The following is a 13,499-nucleotide window of genomic DNA, read 5'->3' on the forward strand; positions in this document are numbered from 1 at the left end:
ACATAAATACATAAACAAGAAAAACAATTCAAACTCAGGGGGCTGGCCGGGGTAAATGCACTATTAGGATGGACAATGTATCACTGTGAGAGGGATTCAAACCTTAGCTTTGACCTTAGCTTTGATTTAAGTTTATAACTTTAGCCTTCTTACACTTCAAGCTTATGTGAAGTTGAAAGTATTGACAAAAGTCTTAAAAGTGCTAGAAACCCAGATAATTAAAGAGAAAGACTTTGTGCGAACAACAAAGTGTTGCTCCGAAATGTAGCTCCAAAGAGAGAAAGCATAAGAACTGTATTTAGACACTAAAATAGGAGAGCCTGACGGAAATACTGCAGTCATGGAGTTGGGGGCCTGCCAAAACCAAGAGAGAGAGAGAGAGAGAGAGAGAGGGAAAGAGGGGGAGAGAGAGGGCAAGAGAGAGAGAGGGGGGTGAGGCAGAGAGAGGGGAGCGAAGGAGAGAGAGAAAAGAAAAAGAGAGTTGGTGAGGGGAGGTTGAGTCCACGAAATAAAGACAGTGAGGGAGAGAGAGTTTTAGAGCATGCCAGCAATGCATAGGGGAATATTATCTTGATTTGAAAACATTTAGTTCCAGCAGATCCTGTACACAGATCTCTGTTCTCACGCAGATGTGCAGGAAAAGGCGGTGCCAGTAGCCGGCCAGCCAATGAACACGGCCATGCAGGCCATAGGTCCATCCTCCTGTCACTCACATGATTAATGCCTTGACTGCTTCCATGACCTGAGGGGAGGGAAGGAGTCTCTGAATGAAATGTAGGCTGTTTTTTGGAAGTTAAAACCAGGGAAAGCCTTGAACACTGTTGTTAAACAAACAACTGTGAATACAACCGGCCCTGAAATCACTGGGAAGAAAACTGCAAAGGAAGCAGTTTGCATGACAGAACTAAACAAACAAAGCACATACATTTCTTAACCCAAAGGAAGCTTAGTTGCTTTTTTTGCTATGGTGCAACGGGTACAGGAGGAGTATCAAACACAGAGAGCTATTCTCGTCTCTTGTTTTGCCTGTTTGTAAATTACTGTTGACAGTGCCCCCCCCCCCCCGCCCCACCTGAAAAAAAGCTCAAACCAAAACAAGATGCCTTTTGTTGGCCCTCAGGCGTGTCCCATGTATTCCTTTACCGTGTGATTCTTATCGCTTTTAGGCAGGCAGCAGTTATTCAAATCTCCCCGGCAGGGAGGGAGCGCGGTAGCATTGTGCATGTCCCGAAATTAGGTTTCAATTTTTTAAAAAATATATATATAAATACATAAATACCTGACATTGTTTGCTAAATTTAGCTCCTCAGATCAGATAGATGTGTGGACAACCACTGTGGCTTGTCAAGAGGTAGTGGTGGGATGTGGATTGGCTGACGTACCGCCGCGGGGTTGAACTCAGGTCTGTTTGATAACCATTAAACCCACTGAACCAATGAGTGCGGAAGTGATCGGAAGGTTTTGCTGTAGCCAAAACACGACGAAATCAGGACTGTAGCAACAACATGGAAAGAACAATGAAAACACTATCAGGAGTGACATTGAATGGGGATTGAAAACTAACACACTTAATAATATAAAATAAAAAAACTGAATGGTTCTTTGTGAGTCCTTGTGTGCAAAAAGCGGTCTTCATGAAAGTAATAACAATAAATCTGTGAATTTCCACTTTTAGTTTGTTAACCGTTGTGGATCTACGTCTGAGTCATCTTTTTCCGGGACCTGTGAATCACCATTTTCTTCTACTGCAGAGACAACAATACATCAATTGTTCTTCCAAGACTGTGCTTCAAATATTCTCAATTGGCTAAAGAGTCGAATTTGAATTTAATTTGGAATGTAAACAGACAAATCCATTTTAGAAGCTTTAAATGTCACAGAAAAAAGAAAGAAAACAACCAAAAACGATCGTGGGATAGCCGTGGCTAACTGGAGGAAAAACAGGAACTGAACGTTTTTGAGGGTGGAGAAAGACGTGGCTTAGCTGAGTGTGCCCCAAAACTGTGAGGAACTGAAAATATGATTACATTTGTTGTCATTCCTGGCACCCAAATGCTCTATTCTTTTCCAGTAGCTGTTGCATGCGGTATTACATGTGAACATTATCCTAGGCTTTTTGAGGAAACACATTTAATTATGAATTGAAGCCTGTGATGAGCTTCTATTAATGAACAAGACTAGACCTATACCATGCTGCGCGAGCGAGGATATACATTTGCCAGCACCCAGAGAAACCTGTTTGAACTCTCTGGTAATCTACTTAAGTTCGGTATTTTCACATCCGTGGGTCATCTGAGGAGTTCGTTTTCGTGCGCATTAGTGGTTGGTTTCAATGTGTGGGAGTGTGTTTTTCGTGATATTTTCATAAAAATCATTGGAAAAAAAAATGGCGTCATTCCATGGACCGTAATAGCTAGCAGATGCAGGATGTTTTCAATGGACTTAAAAAGCCTGTCGACAATTTTTGTCAAACTTCTAACGGTGTCACAAATATGTCACCAGCAGGGGTCTCGGTGTATTCCAGAATAGTCAATAATAAATGCCGCATGAAGTCACGCTATGAGGTCAATTCACACATTGCTTAATGGGGATCAGACGGTTTTCAAGGGTTCGGGAAACGTAGTTATTCCATACATATGCACTCATGTGCATGCACACAGAGTAAGGTCTGGTCATGTCTGAAACAGCTCTTGAAACACGACCCCCACCCCGGGCCCGTCCCCTCCCCCAGCCCTTGAACCAAATTAAAACGCTTATGTTTGTTCTTCTCTCAAAAGCTTTTTTCTCTTTTGGCGAGCCATTTACGGGATCTTTATCCAAAATGCTAGGCATGTCCCAACTTGAACGCTCATCTCGTGCTCATGTTTTGACACTGTGTGTGCGTGCACATTTATGTGTGTGTGTGTGTGTGTGTGTGTTTGTGTGTGTGTGTATGTCTGTGTATGCACATATCTAGTAAGTTAGTAGTTAGTTAGTTAGTTAGAAATCGGTCATGTTGAATAAAAGTGAGTTGAAAGAAAGAAAATACTTTGTACGTGTGCGTACAAATTCAGTGTGTGTATTTGTGTGTGTGGCTTGGTAAACCCTACAGAATCATCTCTGCTGATACCATCTCGTGTCTTCAGAGGCCCCCTTGGTCTGTCCTGTCACTAGACTAAGGACGGTGATTGCTTGGCGTACCATCCCTTTTTTCCTCAACGCACCAACCTCCTGAAATAAACATTGTCCCGTTCTCTGTTAACGCCAGCATTTCTCCGGCACATTTATTGCCTTAACCAGAGCATCTTGACAAACGACTGCTAACAACCTAAGTGTTGTACAAATCATACATAACATTTAAATAATGCGGGAGATGGGGCGGGTGTCAGAATGAAATACAGTGCGTATAACTCGCAATGTGTCTTCGCTGAGACAATCTTTATGAGCCTCGAAGAACAAAAAAAAAATCGGATCTCCCTCAGACGGATCTCTTCACCATAATACAGGAAATCAGGGAACTTGCTTGGAAAAAAACAAAACTCCCCAAATGGTCAACCACGAGACAATAGGTGATATCAAAGCTATCCAATCCGTCCGCCGAGACAAAGGTGTGCTACTTGACACTGCGATTTGATATCCGTCCAAATTATAAACAGCTCACTTTTTTGTGCGTATGGGGGCTTCCATTGTTCGTGTCATGCCAAACGGGGAGAGATAAGCATGCCAACAATACAACTCCTTTTGTCTGCTGCAGAGCCCAGTTTCAAAGCGCCGAGGAGACTTAAAACAAGCCCAGCGTGCCACAGCAGAGCCAGCATGGCTGCCCATGAATGCGGTGAGACAGGCGTTTTTTCTCTCCTTTTTTTTCTATCCAGGTGTAGGTTTCACAAGTGTTGCAGCATACTAAAGGGTATAACAAAAATCTGTTTCTGAGAAATAGTGGGTTGCCAAGCACACAGAAATTTGTTTCTGCATTGGAAATATGTCTGCTATATATGTTAATGCATGTACCACAGATGAGTCATCAAGGGCCATGGCGAGACACAATGGGCCTGATCCGCCTAGCGGTCATTTTGGTTCTCTATGCTAGCTGGGGGAACGCTAGCTTGGGGGAAAGCTATCCGGGGGGAATGCTACATCCACCCAGGTAGCGCTTAGAACCAAGGTGAAACCAAGATGGCCGCTAGAGGACTGTGGCCCATGGGAACACGACGGCTGACAAACAGCATCACATGCCATGCTCCAGTGTAAACAGTACCTGCGATGAGGAAATGATGTGATGCAACTCTCTTGTTTGGTTCATTGTGATGAATGGCCCTATGTTCTATGACAGGAACGCGGCGGGAATATTTATGGCGCTGATGAGATGCACATGGCCGAGTGATCTGCCATGTGATGTCGATTCCCACCCCCTGGATCAACTACAGGCACTCTTCACAGTTATATTCTTAGATCCAACACAATGAGAGAGAGAGAGAGAGAGAGAGAGAGAGAGAGAGAGAGAGAGAGAGAGAGAGAGAGAGAGAGAGAGTGAGAGAGTGAGAGAGAGATTGAGAGAGACAGAAAAAGAGAGAGAGAGAGAGAGAGAGAGAGAGAGAGGGAAATACTGGAGAAAGCAACACGCTATAGCACCCTTTATCAGAAGAAGGCCTCAATGTTCCCTGAAATATTCCAAATGCTATATTTCCTACTCGTCTTTTATTGAAACAATGTTGAAACAGCATATTAGCCAGAACACAGTGTTTCACGTTGCTTTGACAAGAATACTTACACTGCTTTTCTCAATGCTAGTCTTAGTTGAACAACTCCCCCTGTATATTTACTTATCAAGCATAACTTCAGGAATATCCTATCCAGCAACAACTGTCTAGATTTCAATGTAATTTGACTAAGCTAATGTGACGACTGCCATGTTTACTTTGCATAAAAATGAATCCAATACTAATAAATAATGCATTTGTTTAATAAAGTGCTTTCCAAACTAATTAATACAAATGTTTACAATAATCTACAGTTGGCTCTTGTTGAGCTGGGGCCATATATGCAATGGTGCATCCACTGACCTTTGAGACCCAATGGCCTTTTGAGAGTACCCCTGTTTTTTACGGAGCTAGGGGTCTGCAAAGTCCAACCCTGGGAAGGGATTTTATGGCAGAATTGAACTTGACCCTTGACTAGAGAGCCTGGGGGGTTTGAGGGAGTACGGCAGAAGAGACTGACAGGGCAGCAAGCGTAGGGAGCTGTAGATAGGTGGGGGTCAGGGATGGTGGTTAGGAGGGTGGGAAAACGATCAAAGCTTGGAAGGTAATAGTGGCAAAAGCCTGTCCCGTAACGCGGTGAGGCAATGACCTGTGACCTCCTTCCCCTCTGAGGGCCACAGGGAGAGCTCAAAAATGCAAAGGAGGGAATGACAGACTGGTTGAAGCCTTGTCACATTTATAAACACAAGATAACCAGTGTTTAGAAAACCAACTGCTGTGAGGATTCCACTGGAATTCCGTGTGTGGTATCCATGTTCGTGCTATCCCAACATGCTATTGAGTTTTTCCAACTACAGTGCCATCAAAAGTGATTGGAATCCAAGATTCAGTTTGGCGATGACGTACATTCTTCCTTTTAAGTGTAAGACAACCCGCTGTTTTAACTGGAACTCGAAAACACCAAGATTAAAAAAAGGAAATTTTAGAGTTCTATGAAACAGTGGGGCATGTTATCTCATGCTCACAAACCGATTACGATACTTTTTTAGTATTAGTCATTGTGTATGAGCGTTATAATGAGTGATGCTGTACATCAAATGCTTCACACACTACAGTGTTATACTATGTGTCATGGAAGGCTGACCCTATCTCGGACACAAATATCCCAAAATCAATCGTTGCTACGAAGAAGCTTTACCATCCACACACACTGTGGCATTATACTAAAAGTGTCCTGGAAGCCTAACCCTCTCTTTGACGCCAGAATCATCTCAACCACTGCCCAGACAGAGCTCCCCACAACCACACAAAGCTCGCTGCCCACGTCCCTTCGTTTGTGACGTTGAAGAATAAACTTAAAAGTACTTTGACGTCATGAAAAGAACGCTGCCTGCTTTCGGAGCAGGGTCTAACATTCACAAACTGTTGGCAGGGAATTTTTTCCTCTAAATGAAGGCCTTATTTCGGTAACATTGAAAAATCGCTTAGGTTGAAGATCATAACCCGCCGACACACAAGACCAGAGATCCTTATTTGTCCTCTACAGTCACACTGATGAGATTCTATCAAGAGTACAGAGTTACAAAGGCCACCCAATCCTGTTTGTGGCTTTCAAAAGGATGTTTGGCAGAGGGGTTTGAATGGTGTGACCACCAGAGGAGCAAGGACAGTGTGGGGTGAGGGTCTTGTCCCCCGTAAGACCGCTCACCCGTGTCACACCTGTCCTCTTAAGGTTCAAATCAGCGCACACCCGAGTAGTACCGGCCTGGGACATTTTCTAAGAGCAGCAGCACGTGAGACGTTTCAAATAACCAGTTGCAACAGCTCGTAAATTTGTCACGGCGAGCGTTGGGCCTCGCCTTGCGCCCTCCTTAACACCTTTCACGCACCTGTTCGCCGGGGACCCAGTTCGGGTTAGCGGGGGCCAGCTAGTGAATGATAATAGCCACTTGATGCTAAGGCTACAAATCGTTTTCTGAAAACTACAACTTAGTAGAAAAAAACAACAGCTGACGTGACATCAAAGAAGAGGAAGGCTTTGGAGACTAATGAGTTTGGGTGCTTACTCAGCTACTCGTCTGCCAACTTCTCACTAAGAATACCTGGTTGTTGATATTTAGGATATAGCAGGTGGTGAGTAACTTTCATGGATTTACATGAGTAATATGTGACTCAGAAAGGGTTCGGAGATAATTGTTTTCTTTTTGATCCTTTGTAGGAAAACAAACACATAGTTATTGTAGTATTCATCGTTGCTTTGATCTTGCTTTCTGGGTTGTGTCAGCATATGCAAGCGCAATCACAATTTGGCGAGTCTACGTGTTTGTCAATTTTTTTCTCATTCGTGATGGGTGGTACTACTACTAAGTACTATTTGGTGTCATAAATATATTACTGATTCAAGGTGTTGTTTGCCAAAGCCACTTCTAGAAACTTAAAACTTTAGCTGTATTCGAAACAAATACTGCCCAACACCTTCACTCACAACGTTTAAAGCGCTCCCCGGCTCACTTTACAGAAAACTCTACTGTCCTGCTGATATCTTCTGTTCTGTTCAGCATAACATCCCATATGCCAATCAAGGCTACAAGCCTATACTTTTCTGAATAAAAATTGTGAAACAAGTTCAGAAATATCTTGCCAATCAAAACGGTCACGTTTGCAGAAAGTTTAGAAGTGTGTCTGTATATTTCAAGCACCCCCGATAACACTTACCCAATAGACACAAACGTAGCACAACAGTGACCATCAATGTATGCAGGTGTGAAACATCAACAACAAAAAATAATAGTGTGTTTCCACTACGCCCTCCATTATAATGCTCTGGCGGTGTGTGCTTTTGATTTACATTCATGAATACGAGTGTATCAACACATTGAGAGCTTGGTAGCTTTCCCCCTGAGGTGTAACTGTGTTCCCTCTCAAGGATAAATAACATTTCGCTTGGAGGTTAGTTAGTTAGTCAGATTCACTTCTTGTCTACAAAGGATGCATAGCATTTGACTAGTCTGTAAATGCACTTTCAAACGCATGTATCGTTGTATCTTGTACTTCAGGTGTAAAGCACACGAGAGTAAGCTAGGTCAGTAAGAACATTCTTTCTCTTTCTTTCTTAACTGTCACAGAATAGGTGTGGCAAACTAGTGAGCTTCTTCAGGAAGCAGTCTTTCCTATAACAAGATTCCAACATGCTTTGCATTCCTAAATCCTCTTAGTCTGTACGATTTTCCCAGAGCGTGGCATTCAATTTGTCAAGTGCAATGTTTCTTTGATTAAATGTCTCAATCTTTCCATAAGCCAAACATATTTGTATGTGAAGTATCAAATGACTCTCGCACTGAACCATGGTAGCCTGTCGACTGGTTTCCAGGAAACCAAGAGGTCAAGATTTGAAGATAGCACGTGCTAAAGCAAATAGGTCAGAGGACATAGACATTCTCTTCGTAGGCGAATCTGATGAATAGCTGCTTCAGTGCAACACTGAGCAGACTATCTGTGGTTTGCACCGTATGAACCAGGATGTGACATAGGGCAGGGCTGTGCCGGGTTTTTTGTAGAGTAACAGATGTGTTCTTGATTTATTAATGTGTTGGCTGTCTGTCTGGCCAGCCATGAAGAATAAAAGTGCTGTAGAATTGTTAAACAACAGCACTGTTGAAGAAAATAACACGACCGCTCTTGTTAATAGATGTTTTCAACATGTACAACATGCCCACAGCAACGTGCCATTTAGCTTACATCTTATCGTTAATATCAAACGAAATGCCATCGTCAATACAACCGAGTGATATCAGTTGATGATTAATTGGTATTCAATCCATGGTAAAGCTTATCAGTTTCTTGTAGTCCATGCCATTAAAACATAATTCCCAGAAGTGGAATATGCAATAAGATGTGAAGCATTACCGGACAAACAAACAACGAATCTGAAAACCTGGTAAGGTGTTTATGTGTGTATTACTATTAGTGTTGCACGATACCAAAATTATGACTTTGATACGATACCTGCCCGAAAAAACCTCGATACTCACTACTGAACCGATACCACGGTGAAAATCTAAAATATCTGGAAAAGAGATGAATAATGGTCCAGCTCGGTCTCACTATGATTTAACTTTCAGCAGCTTGGTCCTTTCCTGCTTTTTGAGAAAATTACGTTAATAAATTAATTCTACAGATCAGAGAATTGTATTCCGATTGAGGCGTATTAATATTTATACCACGGTCTGTGGGAATACTCGATTCTTGGCTGCAGGGTGTGCATTAACTCCTGATATACGGACACCTGCTAAGTTGTTCCAGTCAAATTGTCTGTTCAGCCTTCAAAACGAGAGCTGGTAAATTGTGAAAAATGCATTAAACTGTAATCAGAAAACGCAGTTATATGCTACAGACCCTATAGTATCTGTGGTATAAAGGCTGGGACGAATTTCAAATTATAAATATGCACACTTTATGTTTATAGTATAGACACTCGCGATTCCCATTGAAACGAATGGCGCGGTGATTCGGTCTTTAAAACGAGAGCTGGTAAATTGTGAAAAATGAATGAAACTGTAATCAGACAACTCGGTTATATGCTATAGATCCTAGAGTATCTGTGGTATAAAGGATGGGACGAATTTTGAATTATAAATATGTACAATGCATAACGTTAGCTCTCTGGCTCTCTGCGGAATATAAGAGGTGGTGTAGTCCGCTATAATCGACATGTATACACTTATTCCGATTGGTTTGGGGTGGGTGCGGCTACTTTTTAACTTAGAGAGATGGCATCAGCAGCTGCAGTAGTTCGCAATTGGTCCGTCTGTACTTTTATGCACACCGAACTAGACCGCTGTCAAGGGAAGTGGATTTTTTACCTGATTCATGTCTTTCTTATCACTCCGCAAGTAGTCCGGTAACTTATTAACCCCAGCGTGTCCGGTTGCTAAGCGACGTCAACGTCTTTGGCAGACTATTTCTCTGCTGATCAACACTACGAATGGTAATTGTAAAAGACGTGTGAAGATATTATTTTGTTTTGGCAAGAAGCCGTGTTATAAGCAGGATAATGTATAGAACATCGCAGATCATAATTGAAAATAATACCCTTCAGGGCAAAGCAAGACCCCTCCGCTTCACGTCGCAGTCCGGTTCGCCCTGTCGGGGCTTATTTTCCCGAGTTCTGTACAACATTATCCCTTACACATATCACATAAGTCCAGACCAACATAACGGTTGTGCGTGAGAGACATACGGACGTACACTTACCACTTTTGTAAAAGCCATATATACAGTACATTCGGATTGCATGATAGGAATAGATCTATTCCGATTAGAAATCTAATCGGATCAGAAGTGTCAATAGCCGCGTTTACTTGGACAACTCTGATCCGTTATTTACAATAACTCCATATTTCACTTCTCCCATCTTTTTTCTCCACAAGCCGAGGATTGTCGGCAAGCGCTTCCGAACCTGTCGCCATCTCGTTGCCTCTCACTCGCTCAGTGAACTGCCTGCTGCTGCTGTGGCTGAGTGCGAGCTGAGGGCCACGCCCACTGACTAGCCTCTGCGTGCAAGGAGTATGACCATGGACCTATTGAGTATGACCGAGAGTTGATGTTGCTTGTATATGTGCAAGTCCTTTCGTTTAATATTTTCTCCTTTATTTTAATTAAAGTATTCTTTTTTTTATAAAAGTATTGATACTAAAAGTTTAGCGTATCGTATCGTTTTTTGCGTGAGGGTATCGTGATACCTTTCTAATATCGGTATACCGTGCAACACTAGTGTGTATACGTATGTCTATCTGTGTGTGTGTTAGTACATATGGGGGCCTTCTTACCTTTAAAGAAGCCCTTGACTCTCAGGTAGCCCACGCTGAGTCGGAGCACGGACAGTTTGTCCAGGCGCGTACGGATGTCCTCGGAGAAGGGCAGCAGATCGGTCAGGCGATCCAGCTCCCCGTTCAGCCGATCCCTGTGGCGCTTGGAAGGGTTCGACTTGATGGTCCCATCCACTCCAGGGAGCTTCTTGCTGCAGGGGATTAAAAAGGTCAAATATGATGAGTGTATGATAATAATGGATATTCCATCGGCATGTCTTAGAATGTTGGTGTTGTTGACAGGCAGCAGCACACCAAACAGTAGTGTAGATGTATTTTGCTATTATATATTATATTATCGGTGCGCAAAAAAAAAATATTGGAGGGGATGCACCGATTTCACATTTTCTCAGACCAAACTCTTTCCTAGAACTCTCAACCCAAATTATTTTTTTTTAAATCTAATGTGTTATACATTATATATTATGTGTTATAGTGTGTTATCGCCATGGTTATGGCCAACGGCAACTTTGTGATACTTTTTTAGTACCGTTGTTGTGTTATAATGTTGTTTATGAAATGCACCACACACTGTAGAGACACACTGTAGTGATATAGGTGTCAGGGAATCCTTACCCTTTGGTCGGTATTAAATAGAATAAACACCCTAATTGAAGGGGCCGATACCGATAAAATATTACCAATATATACAAACATTGGCCGATATTCAAAATAGAGATATAGCGTTATTCAATATAAAAATATTGTGGTATCCTGGAGGACAGCAGCTCCTTGGGATTTGCTGCTCAACCTCCAGCAATGCTTTTGAAGCACTTCAACGTTAATTCAGTTAAAGCACTTTCACTGAGCACAGCACCACAACCACCACACTAAACGATTTATAAAGAGGTAACCAATTTATAAATTTAAAGTTCCCATAACGCCGCATATCGGCAAAAATATACGTAAACGCACGTAAACGGCTCTTATGTAGCACATACATTTCTGAAATAGCGTTTAAGCACCTCTAGAAGCGTGCACGCACCTCTGATAGAATATACCTAACTTAAAACTTAAAGTTAAACTAATGATTCATTGTTTTACCAGCGCAAGCCATAGTTTGTTCCAAATAGCACAGCATTATCTGTGTTTACGGTATCTGGGACATGGTATCTGTAACCAATCACATCGTTTCTTGCGGCAGCCGGGTTCGCAACTAAGGCTTAGAATGGGGCTTGCTCTTGCTGGCCAGCTAAGTGTGAAAGGTTGACTGGAATAAAAAGGATGTAAGGCGATATCTAAAATCTAAATAAAAGCAAGCCTCCTCCCGCTGAGGATAGCAAAAGATCTTGACCGCAAAGTGAGCACAAAAAACAACAACAAGTAGAGTAAAACACAAACTTTAAAATGCCTCTTTTCTTAATTTTAAACGTTGATTTGCAGACAGCGGTGAGGCAGACAGTGATGCAGGAAGCAAAGAGAACAGAGACAGGGATATGAGCGACAGGGAGAGGAGGGACAGAGAGTATAGACAGGGAGAGGAGAACAGGGAGAGGAGGTACAGAGAGGAGAGACAGAGACAGGAGGTACAGAGAGGAGAGACAGGGAGAGGAGAGACAGGGACAGGAGGTACAGAGAGGAGAGACAGAGACAGGAGGTACAGAGAGGAGAGACAGGGAGAGGAGAGACAGGGACAGGAGGTACAGAGAGGAGAGACAGGGACAGGTGAGACAGGGACAGGCGAGACAGAGAGAAGAGGATCAGAGGGCGGACAAGCAGAGAGGAGTAACAGAGAGAGGAGGAGCAGAGAGAGGAGGAGCAGAGAGAGGAGGAGCAGAGAGAGGAAGACCAGAGGGGACAAACAGAGAGAGGAGACAGAAAGAGGAGGACCAGAGGGGACAAACAGAGAGAGGAGACAGAAAGAGGAGGACCAGAGGGGACAAACAGAGAGAGGAGACAGAAAGAGGAGGACCAGAGGGGACAAACAGAGAGAGGAGACAGAAAGAGGAAGACCAGAGGGGACAAACAGAGAGAGGAGACAGAAAGAGGAGGACCAGAGGGGACAAACAGATAGAGGAGACAGAAAGAGGACAAAAGGAGAGGACAAACAGCGAGCTGACGCCACCCACTGCTCACAATTTGTAAACAGCTTCTGTGCCTAGTTTTTATACTATATACAGACATATCAAAATGTTCAGCTTCTTCTACTGTTTCTCAGATTTAAATAGCTAAGCGATGTGATTTATAGTCTTTGAGCTTTGTTAATTTGTTAGAGAGTCATGCCCCCCATAGACATACTTGCGTAATGTTCATAATTCCATCTAAATGCAGTTTGTAATTTCATATTTTGTACTACTACTGGTTGGATAAACTACATTTTACAAAAAACAGACAATTATTTGGTAAACACTTTTTTTCTAAGCGGTATTTCGCGGTCTGCCTTTCCTGCATTGTTTACCCAACTCTTTTTAAAAAACCCACCCCTTGAATATATGAGCTGGGCGCTATGGCCAACCAATAATATCAGGATTAGTTTTACCAAATAACTCAACGACGATTTTGCATTGAGTATTTGTTGCAGAAAAAACAGAGGAAAATAGCATGAGCAGATGTAATTCAAACACGTCTTCATTGGCCATGCAGTGCTTCCCAGTTGAATGAATTCACTGATGTGCACACGTCAGTGGAACTGGGTGCTGCAGAAGTACACAAAGCAATTCAACCATATAATGATGGTGCTCTCTGACAAAGAATCGGATATCGATAACCGAATTAGACATATTGGCAAATGAAATGTAGTTGAGTTCAACAACTGAAATAGCCCAAATAGCCCAGTCTACAGCAACATGCAAATGAGGTCACCGGAGCTAAACAAATCACATTTTTTCTATTTTATATTTTATAGTTTTTCAGTATCTTGTGTTGAAACAAGATGCACAGGGCACGTGGAGTGACAAAATCAACTCTCCCTAAATCCTTAGTGAATGCAAAACAGGATGACCTTTTTAAACAG

General features: G+C 42.6%; 1 protein-coding gene across 1 annotated transcript in view; it reads right to left on the reverse strand.

Moving 5' to 3' along the window:
• Nucleotides 1-13,499, reverse strand: part of ahr2 (aryl hydrocarbon receptor 2) — a 40,254-nt gene that overhangs the window by 21,424 nt on the left and 5,331 nt on the right. The window contains exon 2 of the mRNA XM_079733628.1: nucleotides 10,508-10,698. Within this exon, the coding sequence (XP_079589754.1) occupies nucleotides 10,508-10,698 (191 nt within the window). The remainder of the gene's footprint in view (nucleotides 1-10,507; nucleotides 10,699-13,499) is intronic.

The sequence above is a fragment of the Pollachius pollachius genome (genome assembly GCF_949987615.1).
Source record: "Pollachius pollachius genome assembly, chromosome: 3".
NCBI lineage: Eukaryota > Metazoa > Chordata > Actinopteri > Gadiformes > Gadidae > Pollachius > Pollachius pollachius.